The 14,918-nt window shown below is 49.9% G+C and overlaps 1 protein-coding gene across 1 annotated transcript in view; it reads right to left on the bottom strand.

Moving 5' to 3' along the window:
• Positions 1 to 3,492, bottom strand: part of FEV (FEV (ETS oncogene family)) — an 11,985-nt gene extending 8,493 nt beyond the window's left edge. Inside the window, exons 1-2 of the mRNA XM_015415370.1 lie at positions 3,444 to 3,492; positions 2,915 to 2,989 (exon numbers count right to left, since the gene is read on the bottom strand). Coding sequence (XP_015270856.1) covers positions 2,915 to 2,989; positions 3,444 to 3,492 — 124 coding nt within the window. The remainder of the gene's footprint in view (positions 1 to 2,914; positions 2,990 to 3,443) is intronic.
• Between the last annotated feature and the right edge of the window lie 11,426 nt (positions 3,493 to 14,918).

Raw genomic sequence — 14,918 nt, 5'->3', positions numbered from 1 at the left:
TTCTAGACAGCCGTGTTGGTCAGGTGCTTGTGGCACCTCAATCCGTGGGTTGAAATGGAGCTTTAAACTGAACGATAAATCTGCATAGGATCGCATTGTTCGTGTGGCATACGCTTTCGTGGCTCCCAGACGTCAGTGTCAGTCCCGGATCACTACGCCACAGCAACACTGCAATCCTACGCAGAGTGACTCCAGTGTGAACGCATTGAAAACAATAGGTCTAGACTGGAATAACTCTGCATGGGATTGGGATTGGGATGGGGCTGTCAATCTGGAAGGCGCCTTCAAACGTTTAGCTTTACGTTTTCCTCACCCCAGCCAAAACAGAACCGGCGCCAGGCAAAGGAGCACCATCAGCGCAGCCCAGGGAGCCTCCGACTCTGCCTCTCCTCCACAGACGAAGAAACTCCCCTTAGCTTCAAGGGTCCGTTCAGCATCGCAGTCCCGGGCAAGGAAAGCAGCCGCCCGCTTTCTCCGGCTGTCACCCAACATCCACGTGCGTGCGTGGGAAGTCTCCTTGAGCTCCGCGGGACTTCCTTCCTTCCCAGTGGAAGCCACGACCGCTTTAAATGCCCCCCCGGCGGCACCCCCTCTGGCTGGCTGGCTGGAGCGCGCAGTCCCTTCGGGAACCAGCGGCTCCGTCGACCGTGGTTCCAGCCGGCCCCCCGTTTAGACTGGAGCCCCACCAGAGACTCTCGGGAGATTTCCCTTCGTCTCTTGGAGGTTTTCATTCCGCAGCCCCACTCACAACCAATGTTCCCTCTAAGCTGTGAAGTTTTGTGAGCAAAAAATTCTACTTTGCGAGCCGCTGGCATTAAAGTTGTGAGCGAGCAATTTGGCTGCTGCATCAATGAGTTTGCTCTGGAGCCCCATCCTTCCTGAGCTAAGACAGAAATGTGTGAGCCGGAGGCTGAAAAACGGTGAGCTAGCTAGCTCACACTGACTCAGCTTAGAGGAGACACTGCTCACAACGTGCCCCCCCTAGCGCTTCAACTGGGAACATTAATTCGAGGAGGGTGGATGAGTGGGCGAAGGGCCTTCGGGTGACCTTTTTCCCCTCCAGGTGGATCTGGGGCTGGGCTGGGCGAGCGGGAGGGGAGAACAGACGAACACGACGGAGACGAACATTAGAGATGCTGGTTGTTGTTTGCTGCTAAATCTGAAAAGGGCAATTCATTCAGCAGAGGTCGCAGGACTCACGTGTTGCGGTCCTTTTCGGTGACGTTTCCCTCCATCGCTTTTAATCATAGGGCGCAAAAGTGTACTTTGACATTGGATTTCCCACAAGCGCTGCGCCACCCTCGCTCTTCCCTTTTGTCCCATGGTACGTGTCAATTTCACACAAGCTGCTGCTAAGCCGCATTTTGCCGGAGCTTCGCGGGATTTCCCCGCAAATCCTCAATAAACAGGATTGAGTAGACTCGGAGAAAATCACAAGAAGCTGCGGGGCAAAATGCGGCGGCGCAGCAGCTTGTGTGAAATTGACACGTACCACTGGGGCAAAAGGGAAGAGCGAGGGTGGCTCAGCGCTTGTGGGAAATCGGTCTGCCTGTCTCCGCACCGCGACCCTGGACTTCTTCGGTGGACTCCTATCCAAATGCTAACTAGGGCCGGGCCTGCTTAGCTTTCGCCGTCTGGCGAGATCAGGCCGCCTGGGCGCTCCAGGCCGGGAGGAAAGACTGCATACAATTCTGAAAATAAACAACAAACGTATCCCTTTGACGCTGGCCATTAGATCGATAGCGTCTGAAGGGCCCCACGTTTTCAGGCGACACTGAGCTCTGGGTCAAAGGGAGGTGGGGGGGGACTTGTCTAGGGCGGTTGCCCCCAGCTTGGAAATATAAGGCAGGCCGACTTCAGGGACACGAACCGCAAAGTAGACTTGAGGTTTCTTTTTAAAAAGAGAGGCTCCTCCTCCCTATTCCGCGTAGACCCCGCTGGCCAGCGCCACCTGGGCGGCCGCCCTTCCCTCCTAGCCGGCGCGGTCGGACAGCGGGCGACTCGGAGCGCGGAAGAAGCGCGTCCTTCACCAGCCGAGTTGCGACCTGAACGGTGCAATCCCCAAAGCGGTCCGATCTCTTGGTGGACTCCCGGTCCCTGGGAAGTATTTGTAAGATCCGGGGAGCAAGAACCCCGCCGCACCGGCTTAACTGCGAAGCGGAACGTTCGCGCTGCGTCCCTCCCCACCCCCCCCCATTAAAAATTATGTCGGATTTTTATTAATAAACAGCACGGGCAGGATTCACATCGTCCTGTAAGAAATGCGGGGTCGGAATCATTAGACCTTTGATACACATGTGGTTTCCAGCACTTTGTGAAAACACGGTTGAATACTTCCAGACCTCCTCTTTGCGCAAGGCAATGCTGCTAAGGATCGAGTCCTACCCTGCAGAAGCCGATATGGGATCGGATCTGGGGGGGGGGGGGCTTTTTTACCAGCTCTTTGCCAGACTGCATCGTTGCCTTCGAAGATGCCTGGAGAACAAGCCAAGTCGACGCACCGTGCCCCTCCCCCCCGCAAAAATAATCAAGTCGTGAAGTTTGAACCCAAGATTGTGAAAACAAAACAAACACACACACACATTCTAGCCCGCCTGCAACCTGCTGGAGCGGATGAAGGATCCTTCTCGCAGCGCCAGTCTTAGATCCTAGACGGCAGGAGCGAATCCTTTGCGCCAGCCAGGCAGACTGGGATGTCAGACTTAGGCGGATCTGGCACAGATGCGCACCTGTGGGAACGTCCCGCTGCCTCAAGTAGCTTAGCAGATCTGTCCCTTGGCGGGCGGGGGGGACCCCTAGAAATGGACTCCCCTTTCAGCAGCCCACCAGGAGATCCCGTTTGAGAGACTTCAACACACACATCCCCAATCCCCTTGGGAATCTTTTCGAGAAACGGAGAGCGCGACTCTCTTACCTTTTTGCACCCCAGACCCCAGGGAGCCCCACGCCTGGTTCTTGCCTTCTTTGAACAAAGTCTCCCCAACCGGGTCTGCAAGGAAGATGGGGGGGAGGGGGGGAAGAGGAGAGAAACTGATGAGCGCCAGCCGGGTGCCCGCTGGGAGGGGGGACGACGCCAGCCTCTGCCACTCTGCGCCTCTTCCTCCCAGCGGCAAGCCGCTATGAAGTCAGGAAACGCGTCCAGGAAAAAGGAAATCCGACTTCCGACGGGAGCCGTCGGTGCGCCTTTAAATAAGAAGGCGAACAGAAGCTTTGCGCCTCTAGACGCCCAGGAGCGCAAAGAAGAGGCGTCTAAGGAAAAAGATGGGGAGCCAGGAAGCAGGGTAGAAGTGGGGGGAAGCCCGGGGGGGGGGGGAGGTGAGAGGGCGCGGGACCTGGCCTTGCGGAAATGGATGGCAGCCCCACGGGGAAGGCCCCCACCTTTGGCCAGGTCCCCGTCCCGAGAAGTTGGACGGGGGCCCCCTTGGCGCTGGTCCCCGTCCTACCTGGCAGGTACATGTTGAGCAGCAGGGTCCGGGCCGCGCCGCGTCTCATGGCAGCTCTGCGCGCACCCGGCGCCCGCGGGGGGTATTATCGTCCTCGCCCGGGGAACCTGATGGTTATGACTATGTATTCCGATCCCCACCAGGGGAGGCAGGACAGGGAGGGGGGCCAGTCTCCAAGCAACGGGCGAGGGGCGCAAGGCCCGGGCGCCGGCAATTTCCTCTGCGCTTTAATTAAAGGCGCGGCGCTAGCGCTTATCGCCCCATCGGACTTTAATAAAGTTTCCCCCGTTAAAGATCACCGTTTCTATGGAGAGAGGCAGCCGCGGCCGCCGCATTTTCCGCCTCCTTAACTCTTTGCAAACAGGCAGCGCCTGGCCTGGCCCTCTCTCGGCGGCGCTTCTGCTCCAGCGCCTCTGAGCCAACAAGGAAACGACCGAGGGCCGCAGCCCATAATGGCCCTTTAACCTGAAAGCAACGCGCCCCTGGCAGAGCGCGCCCTCGAGCCGGCTGCGTTGAAGAGGCCCCTGCGGCAGGAAAGCTCGCTGGGGTTTGCGGGAAGGAGAGGGGGAGCGCAGGATCGGGCCAAAGAGCCATCGAGGCCAACAGCTGGGCGCCTGTTCGGGCCAGTACGAGGCTTCCGGGGAAACCACAAGCAGGGCGCTGCTACATCAGCCAAACCTGGGACGCCCCACCTATTACAGGAGTTAACGAGCATAGCATGAATAGTGATTAGACCGCGTCTTTTTCTCGACTTATATCACACTGTTTCACGCCGCTTGGCCCTGCTGTTTGCTTATCTCCCCCCCCAAAAAAAAAACTGCTACAGAGAATGTCTATTTAATGAGGATCCGCTAATTGCATCTGAAAAAGTGGGCCATAGTCCCCGAAAGCTTATGTTGTAATAAATGTTCAAAGGTGCCACAACCAATGTTCCCTCTAAGCCGTGGAGTCTTGTGAGCAAAAATTCTGCTTGGTGAGCCCCTGGCATTAAAGTCGTGAGCGAGCGATTTGGCTACTGCATCAATGAGTTTGCTCTGGAGCCCTCCTTCCTGAGCTAAGGCAAAAATGTGTGAGCCGGAGGCTAAAAAACGGTGAGCTAGCTCGCACTAACTCAGCTTAGAGGGAACACTAATACCTCTCCTCCCCACCCACCCCCGCCCCGCAGTGTTTATCCCCTGCATCCGATATGCAAGGGTATATTCCTCTTCTGAACACGGAGGTTCCATCAACCACCAGGGCTAGCAGCCATTTATTCATTCCTGCCTGAAGTTGTCCAGCTTCATAAATCTCCCATTTTCTGTATTCCTTCCCTCCCCTGTCACTAAAAAAGGTTTGCATGTGAAAGTATCGTTCGTTGCTTTTCGAAGGTTCCGGGCTGGTCCAGAAGGTTATGTGAACAGCCAAAATTGCGATTGGCCGCTGAAGTCTCACTGAAGACGAAGAGCTTCGGCAGGGATGCTGCTAACTGGGTAGCGCCCTCTTGTCTTGCCATAACAATTCGGGAGCAAAAGTCTCGCTCTTTTATGTGATGCTTGATGGTTTTTATAACTGAAATTTTCTGTAAACTGGCCATGTTGTACCCTTTTTCTTTTTATGCCAATAAAGGTATTTGGATTGGATTGGGTAGCGCACTGGAAGCGTCTTGTCGATGATATTGACCGACAGTAGCTTTGTCAGGTTAACAGCAGTTTCACCTAACTCGTGCACGCAAAGAACACCCCTACCTGCCTCCTAAAACATCACCCCATTCTTCCCCTGATTGTTCCCCGATCCTCTCCTCGACTCTCTCTTTTTCTCTCGTGTTCTTCGACACACACAAAAGTATACCGGGAATGTTGGAAGATAGAAGAATCGTTCGTGAGTCGTGACTATTGAGCGATGCTTCATGCTTTTTTTCAGATATGAAGGGTTCTGAAAACCTTCGCTTGAAAATCCCGTCTACCCATATACTGTGAAAGATTTTTTTCCACCAGCAGCCATTGCAATGGCTGGTACTCGGCGGCCAGGAGTTCCACAGTCAACCTCAAGAGGAGGCCTTCTGTTTGGAGCAGGAGTAGTAAAACAGTAGTAAAGTAACACGTTTCATGGGTGCTTTGAAAATCCCTTCTTCCTTATAGGTTTGATTCTTGGGATGTAGGTTTTTGAAATATGGTTGAGTAGCATCATCATGGTCATCCTTACCACCACCACCACCACCACACAGATACATAATAAAACAAGTTAAAAGCAGAGTTTAAGTTCAGAACAGAAGAACAGCAGTTGAAACAGCCCCCGGCCCCGAACTTGTCAACATCTTTGTGTGCCCCCACTGAGTCAAGATCCAGGCTGCGTTTTCCAGCCAATCATCTTCTGAGCCAGCTAGCCTATAGGGTCTCTGAACTGGCCCCTTAAAACAGACACGAGCTGTCTAAACAGAAACAGACAAAGTAATTATTCTTAATTTTTTTAAAAATATATTCTTAATTTAAAAACAAAACAACTTCGAGGGCTGTGAGTCTTTCCCGTGCTTGTTCACCTGGACCTGTGCACCGCAGAGACATCTAGTGGTGGCTTGAGGGAAAACACAGCTTCAGTTTAAAGCTTGGTGATCAAGAGGCAGCAATAGAGCTCCATGTAGTCTGTACTGGAGCCTTGTACAAAAGCAGAAAGCAGATGGGAGTCGGATGGAGTCGGATGGAGGTAAATGGTTTCTTTTTCTGGCTTTACTCCCTTGGGTAACTTTTCTGTGAATTTCAAGGAAGGTGACTGGCAATAGCACTCCTCATTCTGGGATACTCCATTTCCCACAAGCCAGGAGCTAAGTAACTCTAACCAAGCTAAAAGTCCTTTTGCTGGTACACCCAAAGATTTCCATGAGTCTGAGAGAAAATGTCACTGAAGGCTTAAGATAAATCCACAGAACCTTATAATAAAATGTAAATGTTAGTTTTTAAAGTGCTGCAACACTCCTATTTATTTTTGTTGCAGTAGTCTAATACGGCTACCCCTCCTGAATTGTTCTAGATGACTGGTTTTTGATGTCATATGACATAGATGCTACTATACCAGCTGAGTGGATGATCTCCTCTGATGTCATACTGGGCCTGTATAACACAGGGGTTCTGTCGTCTACTATTGGCTTTACTTGTTTTGATGTCCTAGAGAGGCTGGACAGCTTTGGGCCAGGCTGTAGCTGTGGTAGGTGGGAATGACCTAGTATCAGCTTTTATTAAATTACTAGGAATAAGGCCCGTTGTGGAAATAAATACAACGAGATCTAGAAAGATACTCTAGGCAGGTGCCCTGTCCTTGGGCACACAGCGTCAATTTGCTGTGTCGCCCTCAGCAGAGTATAATGACACAGAGTTTACCGTTTTCTCCAGGGGAACTGATCTCTGCCATCTGAAGAGCAGTTGTAATGTTGAGTGATCTCCAGCCCTCCCCTGGAGATTAACAACCACACAAGAAGGGAAATACAGCAAATACAGCTGTGCAAACAAATAACCACAATACTCTGTCATGCTATACAAATCACACTTGAGACTGCTGTCGTCTTATACAGTTCTACTTACAACCATAAAAGATACACATAACAAATGGTTTTGCCACCATGCATAAATGACATCTACAATATCAGGGGGGGGGGAACCATTCGAAAAGATGCTAAGAAAAAGAACAGAATAAAGACAATATACAAATAAGCAACTCTTAGACACTATTCAAATTGGAGTGGTAGTAATACATGCATAGCATCTACAAATGTCGAGCAGGCAAGTATATAATAAACATATTTAGTATTCCAACAGGTAGCATATAATGTATTTCCAGTCTTCCAACAGGTAAGTATACAGATATAGAACCAGTCCACAATACAAGTACAAAGCAGGTCTATAGACGAAGACTCCAGATTTCAAAACTTGGTTTCGCATATTCTTCCTCAGTAGAGGCTGATTAGAGTACGTCGTAAGCATTCATCATGGGTTTCCAAGGTGCGAAGAAGCCTGGTGGGACTTAAGCAGGCAGGGTGGCTGGAGCCTGCACCCAGGTGCACTTGACTCCAACTTTGTTACTTTCATGTAAGTCAACAAACCAAGCGTCAGCTTGAGGGGTGCTCTGTGTGTGTGGAGAGGAGTTCAAGGGGACCTGGGAGCCTCGCCTTCCGCTTGGCTGGAGGGCAAAGGCACTCTGCACACAGAAGCTCTTTCTTTACACCTCTTCCTCTCTCGCACCTCGGAAACAATCCCTTTCTGAAGGGGCTTGAATTCAGCCCCCTGCCCTGGGTCCTTCTCTCTGCTGTAATGCCAAGGGGGCACGAAGGAGTTTTGGAACTTCACACCCTAATGCATGATAGTCAGTTCTACACTCCTCTGAGTTCTGCGCCCTAGGCGGTCACCTAAGTTGGCCTAATGGTAGCCCCAGCCCTGACCGCTAAACATTTGAATATATGATTGCTTTATCTTGGGATCCTGAGGGATGAAGCAGGAAGGACAGTTGTGGAAACAAAGGATTTTCACATAGACATAAGAGCACACAAAAGGGCTAGGTGACAAAAGGGCTATTCACCAGGTGACCTCTGAATAGCTTTGCCCCGACCGCTAAACATTTGAATATATGATTGCTTTATCTTGGGATCCTGAGGGATGAAGCAGGAAGGACAGTTGTGGAAACAAAGGATTTTCACATAGACATAGGAGCACACAAAAGGGCTAGGTGACGAAAGGGCTATTCGCCAGGTGACCTCTGAATAGCTTTAGAAATGCAGATATAATACCTGGTGGAACCCATTGTTTCATATGCATTCCTTTCTGGGTGGCGGGGGAGGTTGGAGGTTGCCTTGGAAGGCTGCCTTGTATCACCTGAAAATGGAGTCCCTTTTCCAAAGCTTTCAGGCCAGGAGTGCCTTCCTTGGCCTGACTTTGTGGGTCTGACTCTGTGGGTCTCTGGTTCAGGTTAGAAGTGAGGTGCCCTGCTATATAGGGCTGCCCGTGAATAAGGTAGCACTTCTGGGCTATGCCCTTGTGATCCACTGATATGCCAATTGTTTCTTTCCCCCTTCCACCTGGAGCCTTGTGGTGTGAAGCCATGGGACACACTTTCCTTTCTTTGATATAAGCCAGGGCTCAGCATTAGAACATGAGAAAGTAATGCTTTTATATGACAGCAAAGTAATGCTCTGATCAAAGGCAACCCCCCCCCCCAGTTCTGCTAATATCTAGACTGCATTTATTGTTAGGTAGCCATAGAATCTGGTTTAGAAAATGCTGTCAGATCCTGACATTCAAGATTTCCATCGCTTTTGTTTCCTGTAGATCTTAGCTGGCTAGGAAGTGGAAGGTCTCTGTCTATGCACCTTCCCGCACCACAGTTGGCCTTCATACACTTGGAGCCAGGGGGTGGGATTTCCAGGCAGAGGAAGGAAGGCACCTTCCAGGCAGACAGGTTCTACTGCTTCTCTTATAAATTAACACTAGAGTGGTTTGTGGACTCTCTGGAAAAACAAATATTTGGAAGGCAGGCGTATGTGGGGTTAAGTATTCATAATCAGCCACATGGTAGCTTGCCATTTCTTTACCGTCAATGATTATTGCTTTTTCTGTTGCATGTGAAGGGGAACTCACCCAGCCCCCAGGGCGGCCACACATTCCATTACAAACATTAGGACTGGATGGGACTGATAGTTTTGAAAAGATTCTCTCTCTCTCTCTCTCTCTCTCTCTCTCTCTCTCTCACACACACACACACACACACACACATCTGTGGCAGGGTAGCACTGCCAGGGTCTCCCTAGAAGTAGGTACTGAGTAGTGCCTTGCTGCAATTTCTGGATCTAAGAGTGGGTCCTCAACAATTTGAGTAAAATGGCATCTCCTCATTGATTTCTGTTGGGGGGAAAGACATCTCTGCCCACTGATATGAAACTATTTACCGTTTTGGATGTTCCATCCTCAGGGTTTGTTGCATCCCAGGGCTTGTCGCATCCCATCCTCAGGGCTTGTCACATACCTTCTCTATAGGTTTGTGTAGTGTATCGAGCCCTGACAGGGCCGGGCATGCCTGGGCTTGTCCATGCACAAACACCTCAAGCTTCATGCCAAAAGACAATGGGCCAGTAGGATCCTAGCCAGGCCCAATGAAAGGGCTAGGTCCCAGGCCGTGAGGCCAATAGGTCTCTCGGTCACTGTAAATAGCCTATCGGGAGTGGGGTGTGTGTTTTGGTGGTGGGTTTTCAGTAGGAATATAAGCCGGCCTGTGAGCCAGCCTAGGTGTCTTGTTCCTGACTAATAAAAGTATGCTTAGCTGAAATCACTCTCCGTCTGCGTACTTTTCAGTTTGTCTTCATCTTCTGGGTCCACACCATCTTCTCCAGTCTGCTCCACTTGATTGTTCATTACTAGATGATTCTGCTGGTTCTCCTTTCATGCCCCAGACTTGCTTTAGCTGCCTGAGTCCTCCCAATAAGCCGCAGGCAACTGAAAACAAGCCCAGCGCAGGTAGGCTATGTGGTTCTGATGCTGGAATGGGTTCCTTTACCCCCAAAGCTCTCTGGAGAGGCATGAAACAAAACCGCATCTGAGCAGGCAAAGGAGATGTGAGTTAGTCACTGCAGCCCCTGAATGCAGATAACAGTTGAAGTCAATGCTTCATCAGGATCTGAAGCCACCTTGGGTCCCAGCTGCCTGATGCAGGCAGAAACGCTGCAGGTCAATGTCAAAGGGGATAAAGTATCATTTATCCAACATGAAGAGGAATCATGAAGCTTGGGATAGCCATCTATCAGCTGGAGCACAAGCTGGGTAAGGACTAGAGGGAAGGAGGAGAGCTAGGAATACATATTTACCACCTCACTGCAAGATCTGAAGCCTTAATTTGGTCGCAGGCGCTGCACTAAAAAATTCTACACTAAGGTTACCTACAATGTGAGCCAATAACAGTGGAATTCTGCATAATGAGTAAATTATTCCAACCAATTATATTTGTGTGTATTCATTTTACATCATTGATTTTGGGAAAAGAGCACGGAATACTCCAGCTGTTTCTACACCTATGGGAGGCACAGCTCATGTGCACATTGCAGCCACATAGACTAATCCCAGACATTCTCTAGATGTTGAACCCAAAAGTAAGCTTCACAGATGTTATGACTGTGGCCTTAATAGACAGAAAATCAGCCTAGAACATGTAAAGTTAACAACTCAACATGTATGGAGTGAGTCCATTTCAGTGTGGTGTATCAGTCAAAGTGTCAGACTAAGATCTGGGAGACAAAGTCACTCTCTTGGCCTCATTTACCTCACAGGGCTGTTATGGTGAGGAGGACAGGGAGGATGGCACAACGAGGTTGTAAACTGCTTTGGGTGCCCATCGGGGAGAGAAGTAGGGCATAAAGATCTAAGTAAATTCTACAGCTGACTGGTTAGACTCTGTGGTTTCTAGGCGGCCATGCACTCTAGCACCTCGTCTTCTTTTTAGCCACTGAAGTTTGCACAGGTGGGTCACAGACTATATACTGCCTTTATCTTCACTACAGTCTTGAGATGTAGGTGGAGGAGGGGAGAGTGATATTGTCAGCAGCTTTGAGTCCCCATTGGGGAGACAAGGGCGGTATTGAATAACCGGTAGACAAACACCTTGCCCGGTAAACTTCATTGCCAATCAGCCAGAGTCTCTCCAGCCCAGCACCCCAGCCAGTGGCCACTGTTCCATCTCAGCTCTTTCCTTACAATACTGTAGGTGCTGGACAAAAATGACATCACGGGAAATATCACAGAAGTCCAGTAACAAAACTGATTCCTGCACAAGCTTCTGTGAGTCAGAGCAGCACCTTTTGTCAGAGCTGAAGTGACCTTGGACTCAAAAAACTTGCGCTGGGATACCTTTTGTTAGTCTTTGAGGTGCCACTGGACTCCTGTGCTATTTTGCTGTGACTGACGTAGACCATCTGAAACAGGTACAGCAGCCTCCCTTTGCCCCTGATTGCCCATCCCATCCCAGGTAAAGGACATTTCCTTACCCACCAGGGCTTGTAAATTAGGAACAGCAGAGACAAGTCAGAAGAAGGCTTGGGGAGGGGAAGAGGAGAGACTGGGCATGTTCCACAGATGTGGGGCAGATGAAGGTGGGTCAGCTGCTCTGGGCTGTCTTAGTTTAGAGAAGGGAAAGGACAAAGCCTCACATATTCTGTGTCGATTAACCAAGAACTGTGACCTCAGACGTGTTTTTTGCCCAAGGCTGATGCGCCCATTCTTACCAGCAGTGTTCCCTCTAAGCTGAGTTAGTGTGAGCCAGCTCACAGTTTTTTTAGCCTCCGGCTCACACATTTTTGTCTTCGCTCAGGAAGGAGGGCTCCAGAGCAAACTGATTTATGCTGTCGCCAAATTGCCCGCTCACAACGTTAATGCCAGGAGCTCACAAAGTCGAATTTTTGCTCACAAGACTGCACAGCTTAGAGGGAGCATTGCTTACCAGCATTAAACGGCAATCTCTTGTCCTGTGTAGCGCTGCCTGGACTCTCCCCCCCCCCCCCTTAAAACAAGAAATACCAGCTTTTCAAAACAAAAAACAACCCCTCCACTTCCCCTTTTTCCTGCATCAGACTCTGTAGTGGGTGCCCACTCCGCAGGCCACCCCCAGCTTTGTTCCCGCTTACCTGTGGGCTTGCTCAGGGCAGACGCTGACGTGGCCCTGGCAGGGAAAGCCTCAGGTGTGCTACCTGCTTTGGAAAGGCGGGAGGGAGACCAGCTGAGCTCCAGTGGGACGTTCTGTGTGTGCAGGAATGGGAGAGGCCTCTGAGGCCACAGCACTTCCTTCTGGGGGCAGGGTAGCGGGAAAGTGCGACAGAGCAGTATTTTGCAGACACAAGGCACTCGCCCTGGCCATCCAGGCTAGTGGGGCTGCGAGTGGTCTCCCCAGCAGGGCTCCTGTGCTGCCGTTTGAATGACAGCTCTGAAATGCAACAGATCAATCTGTCTTCAGCAGCAAAGTTCTGCCTGTAAGGAAGCTCCTAAAGACATGGAAGCCTTATCAGGAAATAAGCAGGCGCCCTCTATAAATGTCTCTGATAATGTATGCTTCCTCATTTGCTGACTCCTAGGTCTGCGTCTCGAAATTCTCAGGAGCTGGTGATTACCTGTGACAGTTTTGCAAAGATTGTTTTTTTGTGGATAAAAATCTCTCAAATACATTCATGTTTGGCTACTGGCTGTAATACGGTTCAGACAGTAAAAAAGCCCAGTGCACCATCTAGCCCACTTATAACAGGAACACACATGAAGCTGCCTGATACTGGATCGGTCCCTCAAGGTCAGTACTGTCTACCTGGACTGGCAGCGGCTCACCAGGATCTCCAGCTGGGGTCTTCCACATCACCTGCTGCCTGGTCCAGAGGGTTTGCAAGTGGGATCTTTTGCAAGTAAAGCAGAGGCTCTTCCAGTGAGCCACAGACCCTCCCCAACCCCAATCATCATTTAATCACATGGGCCATTTTGGCCCAGTTTTTGATCAATGTTGACAGGATCTTGAATTCTGTCGATTCCGTCACGTGGCTTGGATCCTTGTCCATCCTGGGTGCTGAAATCATGTGAGGACTAGATGGTGTCCATCATATATTAATTATTGACTCAGGGCACCTTTCCTCATTCACTCACAGACATAGTTATCTGTCCATTACTTTAAAAAAATCACTAGAGAAGAATGATGTAGCTAATCATTGTCTGGTCTCTAATCTGCCCAACAATGGTTGCAAAACAATGGTCTTCCTCAGTAACTCATCTGCTCTAGACCCCTTTCACTCTAGTTTGAGGCCATGCTATGGGATGGTGATAGCCCTGGTGTCAGGTTCCCAGTCAAATCACTCTCTACACGCACTTTCTTTACTGAATGTTTTATTTAGAGATATGAGATGCTGTGGGTTCAAATGCTTTATTAGGACTGATTTGCCAGGCGGGAAACGCCAGGTATAGTTACACCCCCAAATTCCATACATTCAACATCAGCATTACTACAGTGGTCCTGAAAGATATACAACCATTATCTAGCCAGACACACTCTTCTCCAAGGACATCTCATGAGAACAATGTCTATGGTGCCTCTTGGAAGATTACTAAGTGGCCTCCCCAGGGGTCATTTCATAGAAAAAGAGGTGCAGGAGCTCATTAGCATAACTTATTAGCATAACTTATTTGCATATGCCACACCCCCTGACATCACCAGAAGTGTGTCAGAAGGCAACACCCACCGCTCAGGGTCCACTGGACTGTTTTGGATTGCTAGCTATGGGGGAGGACGGCATGCAGATCTGTTCTTGCAGAGGAGGGAGAGCTTGTACCTGAATAAAACTTGGTCTTAAAGGTGCCACAGGACTGTTTTGGGTCGGGGGGCTGGGGGGACTCTGCAACTTACCTGGCTGCTTCTTGCTCTGACTGAGGGCTGCTGGGAGCAGGGGGTGGGGCTTGTTGCATGTGCCCGCCCCCTGGGCTCTTTACTGCCAGAGCTCCGCCCCTGTGTGCTCCTGCAGGAAATGACCCCTGGGCCTCCCTATTCACACACACTCCCCCGCTTCAGGAATGCAATGGCAGGTGAGGGCAACAATAAGAAACTGCAAGCAGGCAGAAGCAGATAAATCATGGGGAGAATGTTATGGGAAAAAATTACAGGTTGCAGGTCATTCAGTTCTTAAGCAAGATACATCATCAGGTGCCAACTATGTACCCGTTATCAACGGCCCGAGTCTGACACCTGGTGGCTTTAGTGGACGGTATCTGTTTGAATGTAGACAAGGACCATACCTCTCCTTTGTCCTTATTGGATTTACCAGCCACCTTTGACCATGCCATCTTATTGAGATGCTTGGAGGCAGTAGTAGGTATCAAGGGATATGAATTGGATTGGTTTAAATTGTTCCTTATGGTTTCGGCTCAGAGGGTTGCTGTTGGACACCAGATGTTATCCGTTTGGGGTTTGTCCTATGGGGTTTGACAAAGCTCAGTCTTATGTCCCATGCTATTTAATCTCTGTGTAAAAAGCCCTTAGGAGAAGTCATTCATTGTTTTACAGTTGGCTGTCATCAATATGCTGATGACACCCAGCTCTATATTTCTTTAACCAAATCATCCAGCAATGCTGTAATGGTTCTGAGCCATTGCCCAACTGGTGTGGTTAAATGGCAATGATTGAACAAGTTGAAACTGAATCTTGACAAGATGAAGGTGATCGTGGTTAGAAAGGCTTAGGTCTTGGAGGGTCTTCTGCTTCCCACATTCAACTGAGTTCAGTAACCTTGCTGATTCTGTTAAGAGCCTAGGGATTACTCTGCCTCCAGCATTATTGCTGGAAAAGCAAGTTAATGCAGCTGCCAAAAATGTTTTCTTTCATGTTAATTTAGCTCAGAAGAGGGCTCTCAACCTTGACTGGGCTGATCTGGTCACATGGACCCACACCATGGTAATCTTGTGGATAGACTACTGTAATACACTCTGCATAGATCTACTCTTGTAGCCA

Source organism: Gekko japonicus, unplaced genomic scaffold (assembly GCF_001447785.1).
Source record: "Gekko japonicus isolate JY-2015 unplaced genomic scaffold, Gekko_japonicus_V1.1 scaffold881, whole genome shotgun sequence".
Taxonomy (NCBI): Eukaryota; Metazoa; Chordata; class Lepidosauria; order Squamata; family Gekkonidae; genus Gekko; species Gekko japonicus.
Note: the sequence above shows the minus strand (reverse complement) of the source record. Positions and strands in the feature narration are given on the sequence as shown.